Genomic DNA, 14,732 nt, shown 5'->3' on the forward strand with positions numbered 1-14,732 from the left:
CAAAGAACAACTACCTGGTCGATCCTTTAATATTTAAAGCAGAACAGCTCACTTACATTTTTGTGATTAACACACTTCATAAGAACAAGCTCCCTGTAAGCTCTTTTAGCGTGGGTTTGATTCTGAAATGGTCGGCTTAGTTTCTTGATTGCAACGTTTCGCTCAAGGATGGCATCATAGGCTGCACTGTAAATAAAAATAACATGATTTCATATCAGTGTTACAATCAATTAAGCTCAGGCAGTTTCTACTTTTCCAAATACCACGTATTAAGCCTGCATGTAAACAAAGCTTCTGGTATTAATCAGCTTCAGGGAGATTAATAGCAAGTTGCTCATGTATGCTTTGCAATACAAAAATTTTAAAGATTTTCTCAGATTTGTAGCCCTAACACACAACAATCACCAATAAAAACTGCATGACCTCTGTTTCCTAGAATATCTGCCTAAAGGTACTGATGTCTTGCCACTCGCACTGAAGAACAGACTGCCTAAAAAGATCCAAAATGCTTTAAACATAAAATCCACATCAATTTTACGTATAATCTTCTCACTGAAACGTAGGGATAAGAAGAGAGGAAAAGTAGGTTATACATAGGTCCCACGCTCTCATTCATGATGCAGCATGCAGCTGTTTAATATCCTCATGACAATATCCGCATCGACATCAAGATAAAACAAAAAAACCCAAAATGCTAGGAAAGCCCTAACATCTTGATGTCTTCAAGGAAGAATAAAATTCTATTTGCAGATAGATGCCAAGATTGCTAATAATTCAGTAATACAAGCTGTTGAAAAGATGACGATGATTAGTGGGGACAAGTCCTGTACATATTGCCATGACAGGAAGGCAGGGATTTTGTTTTCTGCAAGAAGTAATACAGCAGCTGACTACTGTGCAGACTCAGGAAATATTTGTCAGCTAGTAAAAAAGCCTCAGCAGGGAAAAATACCATTTTATTGTCTCTTACTGAGAATGGTACACAAAACTAATGAAGAACATCTGCCAGTAAATGGTCAGCATTTACCAAATACAATTGGAAATATGTTGTCTATACAGTACTTAGGCCTGAATGATTTCTTTTTTTTAGCACCATAAAACTGTATAGTTACAAGGGAAAAAGAAAGAAAAAAATTAGATGAACATATACTGGTAAGTTTTTTTTGTTGTTGTTTATATTTCCTTCATCTACCCATAAGATAGTCCATATCTTGCAAGAGAGAAGCAAAGAGGAGATCAGGAAAAAATGACAAATTTCTAAATCTGCAGTACATAAACATAGCCTTAGAGTCTGTTTCAAAGCTGAGCCTTTAGATCATCTACTTCAAAACTACTTCAGCAGCAGGACTAGTGGAAATGGCCTCAAATTGCACCAAGCGAGATTCAGGTTGGATGTTAGGAGAAACTGTGTTTAGGAACTGGAATGGGCTGCCCAAGGAGGTGGTGGAGTCACCAACCCTGGAGGTGTTCAAGGAATGTTTAGGTGTTGTACTGAGGGACACGGTTTAGTGAGAAATATTGGTGATAGGTAGATGGCTTGATTGGATGTTCTTAGAGGCCTTTTTGAGCCTTAGTGATTCCATGATTCTGTATTCTTCCAAATTAAGCTGGATTAGTGGAAAAGAAAAAACAAAGAAACAAAAACACAACTCAACCCAAATCACAAGAATTACACATTATCTCCTTCACAAATGGGCAAAATTCAACCATATGAGTGCTCCAGTGCATTTCAGGGCAATCAGAGTGGCTTAACTGAAACAGCTTCATTTATCATAAGCATAATTTGCACATTACACTGATAGTCTGCATCGCAAGTGCTCACTAGCTGGTGTAAGACACTACTATGGAACTAAGTGAAATAGGTCTCTAGCAAACTATTTTAAGAAAAAAAAGCATGTAGAAGCATCAAATATTACATAGAAGTTTTTTTTGGCTTTTGTTTCACTTTAAGCAGTGTGGCTTAGGATCAGGATTAGTTCCTTTATCCTTTTAATTTATGGGACTCAGGACACCTAAATGAATTTACACAGAAGGGCACCAGTTCTGATGCAGGAAGGGATGCATGTCAAAATAAACAACAAAACCCACTGTTGACGACTAATGATCATAAACACTATTTTTCACATAATGTGTAACTGTAAAGGCACTCCAAAAATTCTATTAACAGAACCTAGAAGTGTGTTTACACTTTGAAGAAACCTTACCATACTATTCCTTGTGCTCCTGATCCTATCGGTTTTAAGTTTTGATACCGTTTCAATACAGTAAATGTAGAATCTCCAATTTCAACACTGTAGAAATTGTTGTCACGCTTGCTTCTGCTCATGACGGCAACTTAGGCAGATCGCTTCATCCAAATTCTGCTCCTGGCTGTAAAGAATTAAAGAAAATCAAGATTTTACTGTATTTAATATAAAAAAAGGAAAAATTCCCCATAACATCTGGAAGACGCTTCTCACAGAAGCCCATATGCAAACATATGCTGCTTTTCACATCTGCAGGAATGACGTTTTGTTTTTAGGAATGTCCCTCAGACAGGATTCTAGAACAGAAAAAGAATAATAAAAAACAAGAATTGAATGATTAGCAGCAAAAATCTTACATAGCAGTGAACAGAAAGTCAAAAGGTTGGTTATGTCATCCACAGAGCTTTGCTGAGCCTTTTCACGCATATGCAGCAAATTAAGCAAGGTCTGGACCAGATGCCCTCCAGAAGTCTCTTACAACCTAAATTGTTGTATGACTCATTCAACAAGATACAGGAGTGACAAACCATCAATACATTTTCCAGACATTGAAATAATGAAAATGTTCTTGGCTGCAACTGCCAGGAATGCCCATCACTGACATGGAAACACACAGAGTTAATCAAGGACAGAAAAGGAAAACTGGCCTTGTCAGAGACCTCTCATCATAGCTCCCAGGAAACAAAATAAAAAGCAGGACAAGGAAAAACAAGTATAAGATGAAATGGACTTCTATTCCACAAAAACAAACAAACAAACAAAACACCATTCTGGTGTTAATAAAGGAAAATCAGTATCTTAAGGTACACATTCATAGGAGAAAAAAGTAAAACGCACAGTGGCTTTTATAGTACTGTACACTTTTTCTTCCTTGTCAGTTGTACTCTTCTAATTTTTTCTTTACATGGGGGTTGGGTGGAGTTGTAACACATGTCTAGCAGTGTAAATTCTTGTTTGACTATAAGAAATATCTTTATTTCTTCAAGAGCAATAGCATGGTATCTTCCTTTGTTACTAACGTATGCAACACTTACCCATATTGTCATTCATCATTCCCAAACCATTTATAATTAATAGTAGCATTTCAGCATGTAGCAGCATATTGAAATTCTAGAAAAGCTCCATCAGTTTAGGATTTAATAGCTTTAATAGATTCAATAGATTTCCCTGCTAACTGGATTCTTTGTTTTTAAATAAAGTGCCATACACTGTATCTGAAGAATATGAATGATTTAAAATGTACCTCAACTTTCTACTACTATCTGAAAAACTCAGAATACCTCAGAATATTGTACCTCAACATATGTCTGCATACAGAAACTCTGAGTCACATTTTTAATTTAGTGCTCTACCTTTCAAATTCCAATACATGAACTGTTTTGTATCTTAAAGTGCAGTAAAGGAAAAAAAGAAGTCTACTTAGGCTTAAGATATTCCTGTTTATACCATAAATGATTACTTGATGGACAGTCAGTACAGTTCAAAACATGAGAAAGATGAAGATACCAAACATTTTATCTGAACAGTCTGTAGCCAATTAATGTAGCAACAAGCCTGAATAATTCTTAAGGTAGCAAAACATGCTTGGGCACTTGCAACCACAATGACAGGAGCTGGCATCCCTTCCCACTATGCATGAAGTCTGCTCCCATAAACTTCACATGATGTTACAGTGTACTCTTACACTGGCTGAAGCAGAAAGACTCATATCACCCCAGATCATTAGATAGGACAGTAAAATGCTATCAATGGAATAATGACAGCAATACGGAAGATAGATTAAATGAGGAAGGAAGAAGAGGTACCCTGAAGTGGAGAAGCATAAGCATCCCCACTTGCATCTGAATTATCATTCCTTCTTTTGCAACTCCTTGTGCCGTAGTTAAAAAAACCACCAGTCTCTGCTGCTTCAGCATGGGGTATAGTTTATCACTTCAGCTAAAATTCACGCTTTTCCAGCATAAAACTGATTTAAGAAGAGTCAGCTCTCAGAAAAGCCATTTCTTGCAAATTTTTATGGCAAACTAAGGTGAGATGCAAGTCAGTCACTGGGAGGCACTGAGGAAGCACTCAGGTCAGCAATGAGAAGTCTGAGAACATAAGTAATGCTTCTCCTTGCCTCCTTTTCACCTTGCCATTACAGCTTCCTTAGCCTGAATCAACTAGCATCCACTCTGTCTGTGTTCCAGCCTCCAAGTTTCATCATTTCTACACCACCGAGAATTTAAGCCTCTCAACTTTCTAAGCAAACTTACTTCTACTCAGTGCTTTGCTTCCACTCAGGCCAGCCTCCCTTGTGCCCACCACTCACAGAAAGTATCCTCAGAAAGCGCCTGGTAGTGTCCAGCTCTACAAATACAGCCCCTAGAACAAAGTCTAAAGGTTTCACTTCTTCCCATCTGCTAATTGACTTGTGCCTAATCTTACGGAGTCTAGCTTCAAAGACGTACAACACCAAAAGTTTTAGTCTTTAAATATTAAAGTAGTTATAAATGCAGAAACTGGCAGACTTTCAAGATTCTTACACAAAGTATCCCTACACTATCTTTCACTAAAACACAATTAAGCTATATCAGATAATCGTGCCTGCCTGAAATTTGACATTTTGCTCCACTTTCTAGCAATTCTGAAGAATTACGTACATGAAGAAAGGCAGGATGCAGATTCCAGATTTCTATTATTAATGAGGAAAGTGATGATGCACTTGTCCCATTAACTGTGAACTTGCCAGAACACAATTGCTGTCAGTGGGGAAAGAAGTCTGCTAACCACTACAATTTCCCCTCACACATCAACTACTGTGCACTGCCTTGGAAGTATCTCGCCTAAACAAGGTCAGTATGTGCCAGCCTTTTGGTGGCAGCCCTCAATTACTCAAGGTAAGGATATTCCAAAATGAGACCTTACGACATTGCAGTGTATTTTGGTACATTCATTTCCTAATTCTTCACATTGCCATAGGTAGTATTTACACAAGAAAGCACAACAAAAATGCTGGAAATAGAAATAACACTATGACCATACAAGGGAAGTCCTTGTGTGTAATTGTTTTGAGTCCACTAATAGGGACTAGAATTAATTGGTTTTGCATGAGACTAATGATGGTCAAGAATTTCTGTTCATCGCTTCTTTTACAGTCTGATAAAGATGTAAAAACATGACAGTGTGAAAATACTTGGACCCACTGTACTTGTAAATGTCTTTCAAGACAAGAAGCAACTTAAAAAAAATGAATAATACTTACAATCACAATCAAATTTCTTCATCCAGCTTTAATTTAAACATATTTAAAACAGCTGTAAGATGTTAGAATAAAAGAAACCATGGATAGTAATGTTTATGTATAAATACACACACCTTCTGTCACTGACTTCTGTTTAAGTACAGACCACATACCCTGGTGTTTCTCAACAACACTGTTCTACATACACTTGTTGAATTCAAAATATCTGTAAGACAATGCACTAATTTTAATCTTTGTGTATAAGACATAAAGCATCCAGTTTATTATTCAAGACACCAGACAACATATGGACAGTGTATGCTAAAATATTTTTCCAGTAAGCCTAAATACATCGGATTTGGGGGTGGAAGGGCAGGAAGGAGAGGTAATCCCATGGTCTCACAGCTTTTCCTTAAAATCTCAGTGCAGGTGCACTAAAAACCTTAGTAATGGCCAGAGACTTCAATAAAAAATATGAACAATACAGACAGATTCAATAGACCTGCCTATAAAGAATGCATAGACTGACTATTTTAGAAGAATGAGGGAGGTGATGTTCATGTCAGACCCCACTTTCTTGGACACTTTATAAAACTATGATCTATACCTGACAGTGCTGTAAAGGGGTCAGCAATGCAGCAGAGCATCAGCTCTGCTCAGCACATCTCCACGTGCAATGTAAGTTAATGTGTTCAAACCAGAGCTGGCTGAGCTGTGGTTTATGGCTTTGTAAAGCTGATGGTACAGCAAAGGGTATCAGGTCTGTGCCATTAGGTCACTAAGGCTGGATTTGGGCAATCTGACTTTTTGCTTATAGGAAACCCTCAGAAGTTAAGATGAAACAGCAGACAACAAAGAGACCTCTTCCAACTCAAGGAGGCTGTAAGAGTTGTATCCCTGAGTTAACTGCAGAAACTTCATGTATCTGCAATTAGAATTTAATTGGAAATCTGCGTTTTCAACTAGACATCTGAGTGTTTCACCTCAGTGCAGTGCTATCACCAAATAATGTTTTCTCGGCTATCACACCTGCAAGCCTGCACGTCAATGAGATGCCAACTCTGTGCTTCTTCAATCAGAAATCACTTTAAAAATAACACATGTATAATAGACTTCCATGACGCAGTGACCTGAATGCACGCACTCCAGGCACACAGAGGGAAAGAAATGGAACAGGCTTTATGAAAGAAAGAATCTCTCAGTTTATGTAAGAGCATGAAATATTTTATGACCTCTTCTGCACTCTTCTCTCAGAAAAGACAGTAACAGCTAACAGGAAAGCTTCAAAGATTGCCTTGTAAACTGACAAAAAGCATACATTTCAGACATCTCTCTCCCTTTGAGACAGAGAAGTGGAACCCAAGAGATAATTTTCCCACAAGGGACATGTATATAGAATGCATACTGCCAACTTAAAGGGTGGAGAAACATATGCTCTGTAAAGCTAACTCTCTAAGACTGCTTGTTAATTGCTGTTTTATACCTTTGCTAGGCAACAAGAAATGAAAATCAAGGATTCATACCATGCTGCATTTGGCCACATAGGCTATAGAGCACAATGCCTTATTCTCCGTATCCATTTACATAACAAACTGTTTGTACTCAGTTGGATCCGACTGTGGTTAAGGACTACAGCCGAGAAGACATTTTCATACCCTAATGCTTTGAAATGAAATCAAACACGCAAAATGAGAAAAATCATTGGAAGGAACAGCCACCATTTGTTACAAGTTTTCTACAGCAATCTTCTGTTAAGAGCAAGCATAAATGAACTTAAAAGAAGAAAATTAGGACACTAAACCAGCAAACAGTCTGTGGGACAAGATATGACTTAAGTACAACACAAGTACCAATGAAGATAGCAATCTTCACTGAAAATCAGAGGGCTGCAGGAAAAACTGGTTTACAACATTCAAAGAAGCAGACTACTACACGAGTCCATTGTTTATATAGAGTGACAAAATGAAGAACATGTGGGTTAAAGATGCAGAAATGGAAAAAGGTAGCTATAAAATAAAACAATTACAAAATTAACATCATAATGACATAGGATACATATCATTCAATATATCAGGATACATGATCACTCAATAATTCAACTTACAAAATTCCAGTTGAAATAAATGTAGCTAATGCCACAGAAACTAATGTTCCATAGGAATCTATAACTAATGTAGAGAAATGTGTAATGAACATCAACAGTACTTCAAGTATACGTTAGATTGCTACTGAAAGCAAAACAATTGTGCAGAATATGTAAAACTCCTGCATTCATGAATTTTATTTATTTGTGAAAATACAGTTCAAACATTGCTGATCTGTATGCATCCTGCATTTGTGAATGCTTATCTAATTTTCAGCTGTCACATTTAAAGGGTTCCGGACATCTGCTAAATGGCATATTGTAAATGGTGCCTGGTTTTTAGATAGTTAATAAAACAAATGCTTGAAATGCTCAAATTCTGGAAATGAAGAACAAAATCATTTTGTTTATAAAGGTAACTTCAAAGCTTGCTTAGATATTCACAGATGTAAGCAGGGTTTTAATGTTCTCTTTTTCCACACCACCCTTGGAACTGAAAGCTGTACGCTGCAATACATCAAGCTCTGTTTAAATGCCAATAGATAAGGAATTTAGAAAAGGGAGTTAAAATCAGCTGGGTAAGCACCGTGTTATGATACTACTAGACTATCACAAATGCTTAAGAAGCCTGAAAAATCTGAATCCTACTCTAAAATGAAATACTCTCATTGTTGACTACAGGACTTTCTTAAAATTCTGTATAGCTTTCAAATTATGTATTCACAAACCAGATGGTTTTAAGTAGAACAACTTGCACACAATTGCCTAAACTACTCTTAAGTTGATTTACATCTGATGAGGTCCCTAGATTGTGCATAATTGATACAGAAGTGCCTCATGCTTAAACTTACGTACATCTGCAATACAGGAGTGCTGCGCTTAGCTACTGCCACTCTGACATGGTGGCTGACATGGGAGCGCATACGAAGCAGAGGTTTGGAATTGATTTTCTCCATGCAGAAAAAACAGCACCCAGTGACATTCATCAACGCTTGCTGAACATTTATGGAGACCAAACAGTGAATGTGAGCATAGTGAGGTGGCAGTGATGCATTTCAACAGTGGCAACAGTGCGTCTCCTTCACTGGTGGCGATGTTTATGAGCACAGCATGCAGGCTCTTGTCTGTTGCTGGTAAAACTGCATACCTAATGGTGGTAACCATGTTGAAAAATAGTGTTTTGTAGCTGAGAATCTGCTTTATCAAATAACGTTACTATGCTCTTTTTATGTTGTTTTTATGTTATTTCTATGGAAATAAAAAGGATGCATTACTTTCAGAGCAACCTACTACACAGTTTGTATTTATGAAGGTTGTGAACACAACAAGAGGCTCTAAGCAAAGGAGGAAGCATGTCTTCCATTTGACAAAGATCAACTGATTACATTGCTCAGAAAAGAGTATTTGCATAAAACTGCTTTGGTAAGCTACTTGTAAGATATCTAAAATTCTTTTAAGTTATTAAACTGGCTAGAAGTTTATACTTATTTCTATCAGTTGTCAATAGAAATTCTCCTAAAAAAATCTGAAATTCTGCTGAATTCATGTTAGCATTGACAACAAGAGGGTCTCAAGGATTTGTCGTCAGTTCTTGAATGAGCCCCTCACAAAACAAGATTGATAATTGGATTTTAATCGCTAGAACAGATGTCACTCCCCAGATCCTAGCTCTGTTTGGAGCAGACAAATAATCCAATCGCCTCAGCATATGGGGAGCTTTCTTACAACCCCTGTAATATACAAGACCCCAATAATCTCCAGGTGCTTTGTGTCCCATATTAGTAGTGACTGATACAAACATCTCTCCAGTTTCTGGGTTGCTTCTGCTCTACAGTCCCACACTTTTCTCTCCACAGGCACAGAAGTATGTGATATCCATTTCCTATTTCCTTTTTCTCTTCATAAATACTTGCCTCCAGATTAAGGACCAAACTCTCCTGTCTGCAGCTTCCAGCAGAGGATTCCCTGCACTTCCTCATCACTGACGCAGTTCCTTCCATCCTCACAAACTCCTAACCTTGCACTTCACTCCAACACAAAGGAGTAACTGTATCTCAAAAGTACTAAATAATAGCAAACAGGCATTTTCATTTCTCATCATAAATAAACTGATCTGCTCCTGCTTCTAGCAGTTTTCACCGGTGAGCAGCCAGCACAGAAGCAGCAGCACAGACCGTGGGCGAGTGGCCTGACTGAACCCAACCACCAGCACTTGTGAACCTCCTCCTTGCTGCAGAGGGAGGGGAAGGGAGAGGAGAGCTCCTGCCAGCCCTCAGACAGGGCTTTCTACAGGGAAAAGGAACAAGCTTATTTCCTAAGCAGAGCTCTCCAGTATCAGCTGCTGAAAATGCAGCCCCTTGACTTTTGCCTCCTCGCACTGTTCCTGTGCAAGGAAAGAGCAAGGAGGATGTGGGATGTGTTGCCACTGGAGCCAGGCAGGGTTAGCCACACCATTAGAGACCTGCAGCTGGCATGCTGCCTAGCACTGCTCCAGTTAGGCATATCTGATCCACACCACAGTGCTTAAGACAGAAGTGAACGTTTCCACAAAGTTAGAATTTTGGGAACTCGTCTCTAACATTTACAAACAAATTTCATACTAAAAGAAGGGATGCATGATGAGCACTATTCTAGCACTGTTACACTGCTTATGAGGGTGCACAGTGATAGGACAAGGAGGAATGGTTTTAAACTGAGACAGGGGAGTTTTAGGTTAAATATTAGGAGGAAGTTTTTCACATAGAGGGTGGTGGCACACTGGAACAGGTTGCCCAAGGAGGTTGTGGATGCCCCATCCCTGGAGGCATTCAAGGCCAGGCTGGATGTGGCTCTGGGCAGCCTGGTCTGGTGGTTGGTGACCCTGCCCATGGAAGGGGCTTGAAACTGGATGATCACTGAGGTCCTTTTCAACCCAGGCCATTCTATGATTTTGTGATTCTACAATTCTATTTTCAACTTCACATTTTACACACCACTACCTGAATTCCCTGCTCCAAATTACGTTCAAACACAGGCAACCAGAAACAACAACAAGCTCAGTCCCACGGGGCGTTCACTGGTGCCAAAGCGTTAACAGCTGACCCTGAAACTGCAGAAACCTGAAGCTGGAGAAAGTGAGCAGCACCAAGAGACTTCAGGACCAAGCAAGTGTAAGCTTTTCTATTTCCACATTTGGAGTAGCTCCAAACTTCCTGAAATACTGTCAGATGTAACTACTATAGTAGAGGTTCTTGAATAGTAACAAAAGACCCGTGATTGGCAGGAATAAAATAACAGTAACTAAGGGAGTTAGTTACAGATACTAGCACTTGCCTAGAAACACATCAGTGCAGGATCACACCCCAACACTAGGAAGCTGCAAAAACAACTCCTGTTGTTAAACACAGCTCCACTCCCCAGCGCTGCTGGCCAGCTGGCACTGAGAGCCCGCCCAGCTCCAGCAGGGCCTTCACACACAGCTCCCTGCAGAGCACAGACCAGGCCAACACAACACGTAGCATTTTTCTCAGAAGCTCAAAGTGTACATTTATGCAAACCAAACTGGCAAGGTTCTCTGAAGTGGTTTGAACAACTGCTCTATCTGGGTAGGGTCAGCAGCAGGAGCTTCAAACACAGAACCTGCAACTACAACATTTGGATATCCTCTACATAAAAATCAATAGCAAACTGCTATGCACGCTTCTAAAGAGGATTCTCATGTTGTGAAACACCTCTTACAAAACACCCAAAACAAGACAATCAATATAATTTGCGTTGCTTCTAAAACATTCAATTTAAAATCCAATCAAAATCAGTAGAGAACTGTGTCAGATACACAGATGTCATATGCATTGCATAAGCAGGAAAATGAATAGCAGAATAATAAATGTATCAATACATCCAATTATTCATAAATTATACATGACTTCTGCAGCAACTCTCATTTCAAAATAGGTATCTTCTGCTTTTCATCAATAAAGCTCAAGCTGAGAAGATTTTACCCAGTCCACCTTCTCAATTTTATATTATTTTCTCTCTAAAATACTGTCAACATAATACTGGCTTATGAGCTACAGGCCTCCCAGTAACAAGAAAAAATACAGAGTCCTTATGAAGAGTTATAGTACTACTTGTTAACAGCATGAAGAGAATAAATTGGATCACCACAAAGCATAAAAAAAAAAAAACAAAAAAAAACAAGCACGTTTCTAGTTATCTTATACTATCTTATACACATTCATGTGACTGAAACTGGCCTTGTGCACTTTTAAAGCTATTCACTTTTTTTCAGCCCTTTATGACAGTCCCTAAAGCAGCTGGTTACAAAAGATTATACACAGACCTTTGGGCAAGGGGGCAAAATATAAATTCACTGAATCATAGGGGTTGGAAGGGATTAATGGAGATCATCTAGCAAACCCCCTGCTAAAGCAGATCCCTAGAGTAAGTTCCGCAGGAAAGCATCCAGACAGATATTGAATATCTTCAGAGAAAGAGATTCTACAAGCTTTCTGGGCTTGTAGAGCTCAGTGCTCTGCCACCCTCACAGTAAAGAAGCTCTTTCTAATGTGCAGATGGAACCTCCCGGGTTCCAGGTTGCACCCGTTGCCCCTCGTCCTGTCACTGGGCACCACCAAAAAAAGAGGATGGCCCCATCCTCTCAACACTCACACTTCAGATATTTCTAAGTGTTGTTTACGGACAGTAGGAGTTCTAATTTGGAAACATGGGAAGCCACATAAAATAGAGCAGATTCAGAAAACAAAGATTGAGAAGGTAAGTCAAAATAAATAGGATTGTCTAGAAATCATATCACTCATGAGAGCATATCCAGTGAAATCAAGACCTACAGACAGCTGCATGGGCAGCGTCAAGCCATGTAATTCCCCACTTAACAGCCTAGCTTTTAAGAACTGTTGCAACTGAAAATTAATCAGCAAATATTTGTTCTGGGAAACAGAGGGTGCAATCTTAACAGAAGAAATGAACCACCCAGTAAGCCTAGCAGATAGATGCTCTTCCTTGTCAATCTAAAGACAAGGAAAGAGAAAGCTGTAAGGGAACGCATGCTGTCTGCTTCATGCAACATGAAAACTTTTGCTTATTTGCCATTCCTTCTGCTATCTCTCCCTCCCTCCACTAAGGAAGCAAGGAAGTTTGCTGGTATATGGAAGGAGAGAGGAAACCTGACACTTCCTCACCATCTGTGAACAGCAGGCACTTAGGGCTAGGCAGATTTCCCTGTTTCCAATATATGTTTTCAAAAATGCACACATTCTGAAAACAAAGCCAGTGCTAGAGAGTCACCAGTGTACGTACTCAGAACAGTCTGAGAACTGTATTAAGAGTTTGGTACATCGAGATTTACCCAACTGAGATCTCAGATACTCAAACCAGCAACAAAGCAGCATGCAGCACATGCCATGTTCCTGCACTTCTCATGGTCAAGTCCTTTCCTGTAACACGAGCAGCAAGCAAACACAGCTGCGGAACACCAGCCCACACTCCCTGCTAAGCACTCCCCTGGGCCAGCAGGGCTTCCTTAACATACATATCCTTGCTAAGTTATAAATCACTTCTCATTCTATATATCACAGCACTGTGCAACTATATGGCATTCTGAACAGTAAGCTTTCCAGGTCTCTGTACTTTGTGTGGTGATAAGGGCGTACCACACAGACCAACAGGGCAGGTCACACAGCAAGACGTATTTCTAATGCAACACACTGTAGGGTTCTTCTCTGTTCTTAAGCTTTTTTAAAGAAGCTGTTAGACAACTGTAGGGATTTCTTAAGACAAATAGCCTTTGCTTTTAAGATAGGTTTAGAATTCACGTGTCATGAAGATGTAAATAAAGAGGCAGATAGTCTGCAAAACTAACAGCCTGTAAGCCAGCATTTGTAAGCCTGAAAATTCTCATCCTACTTCTCTCCTAAAGCTTTTATTTTTTTAAGCTAATTCTAGAATTTTAATTCTTCATATAGAGAATGAAGCTGTATCATTTCTCAAGAAGAAACATTATCAGAATGAATACAGCTACATCTACCAAAAAAATCCCACGCTGCAAACACTCTGTGTACTATATTTCACAAGACTGGATCTCTGCAGCTTCTTCAGCACAACGTCACATGAACCTGCTTCTCCACAGATGGTTCCATGATGAATCCCATTATCATAATATATGAAAGTAACACTTTCCCAACTATCTCTTTTGGGTCACTTTTGCCACAGAAATCACTAACTAGAATGGCTCCATCAAAAGAAAACTTGTGTAATTTTACTTTTTGGCATGGAAGCCATTATGACAGCGGATTAAAGCACTATTCTTAGCAAAACTCTCTTTTACAGAAATAATAGGATAAGGCAAGGATCTTCCACTTCCTTAATCCTTTTTTAAACAAAGATAATACAAAAGGACAGTAGATGGAGAGAGGTTCAAGGTAAACATTTTTAAAATGGCTTAAAACATATAAGTACTAAACAAAGCTCTGAGGAAGAAAGAATCTTACAGATGGCTATTAAAAACACCATTCTGATTTCTAGAGGCTATGGTAGGGCAATTTGTTATTAGCATTTTTTGTTGTTATTTTTACAATGTTAAAATCTGAAGACAGTGGAAATTCAGGGAAGTAAGACTTCAAAAAGCTGGGAAATACCAAATACAATGGGGTCCTGAAGTGCGATCTGAAAAGAAGTTGAAAGTCCCACTTAAACGAGACCCATCCCACACAACTGGAACTACTGCTCTCCAGCAAATGTAACTCCATATCATGTTATACACTTCCCCTGGGGGCAGAGTCATATGTCATGGCCTACTCAACTTACTCAGGTATTTTAAAAAGCTTAGCAGTAATCTAACTTGAAATTCATGAGCAGAGAATAAGTTATCAATCTGGGTTGTTCTGTTTCAGCTACCTACCTAACAGAATGGTATTTCTAGTCATAGGCAAAAGTGACAAAAACCTGCCTGTGTATGTGAAGTTCCTACCCACCCAGAGACTGCTAGCAAAGCAGTAACAGTGTCAGAAGACAGGCCATCAGTAAATACCATTCAGAGTGCCTCAACAAGATCTGCACAGGGCCAGAAGAGAAATCTGGTTCCAGGTTTACTCTGGGGTAGGAGGAAATGCAAATGCATGTTCTTGAGCCTCTACTCACAGAGGAAGACGAAGCATCCAGAAGCTACCTGTTTCACCAGAAG

General features: G+C 39.1%; 1 protein-coding gene across 8 annotated transcripts in view; it reads right to left on the reverse strand.

Moving 5' to 3' along the window:
• MAPK8 (mitogen-activated protein kinase 8) overlaps nucleotides 1-14,732 on the reverse strand; it is a 185,648-nt gene that overhangs the window by 20,333 nt on the left and 150,583 nt on the right. For 7 of the 8 annotated variants that reach the window (XM_052677723.1, XM_052677724.1, XM_052677722.1 and 4 more), the window contains 2 exons: nucleotides 2,205-2,370; nucleotides 57-186 (listed from right to left, as the gene is read on the reverse strand). In XM_052677723.1, coding sequence (XP_052533683.1) covers nucleotides 57-186; nucleotides 2,205-2,326 — 252 coding nt within the window. In that variant the 5' untranslated portion in view covers nucleotides 2,327-2,370. Of the gene's footprint in view, nucleotides 1-56; nucleotides 187-2,204; nucleotides 2,371-5,603; nucleotides 5,692-14,732 lie in introns of those variants that run through there. The other variant, XM_052677725.1, reaches the window with a different exon arrangement.

Source organism: Tympanuchus pallidicinctus, unplaced genomic scaffold (genome assembly GCF_026119805.1).
Source record: "Tympanuchus pallidicinctus isolate F22 unplaced genomic scaffold, pur_lepc_1.0 scaffold16, whole genome shotgun sequence".
Classification (NCBI taxonomy): domain Eukaryota; kingdom Metazoa; phylum Chordata; class Aves; order Galliformes; family Phasianidae; genus Tympanuchus; species Tympanuchus pallidicinctus.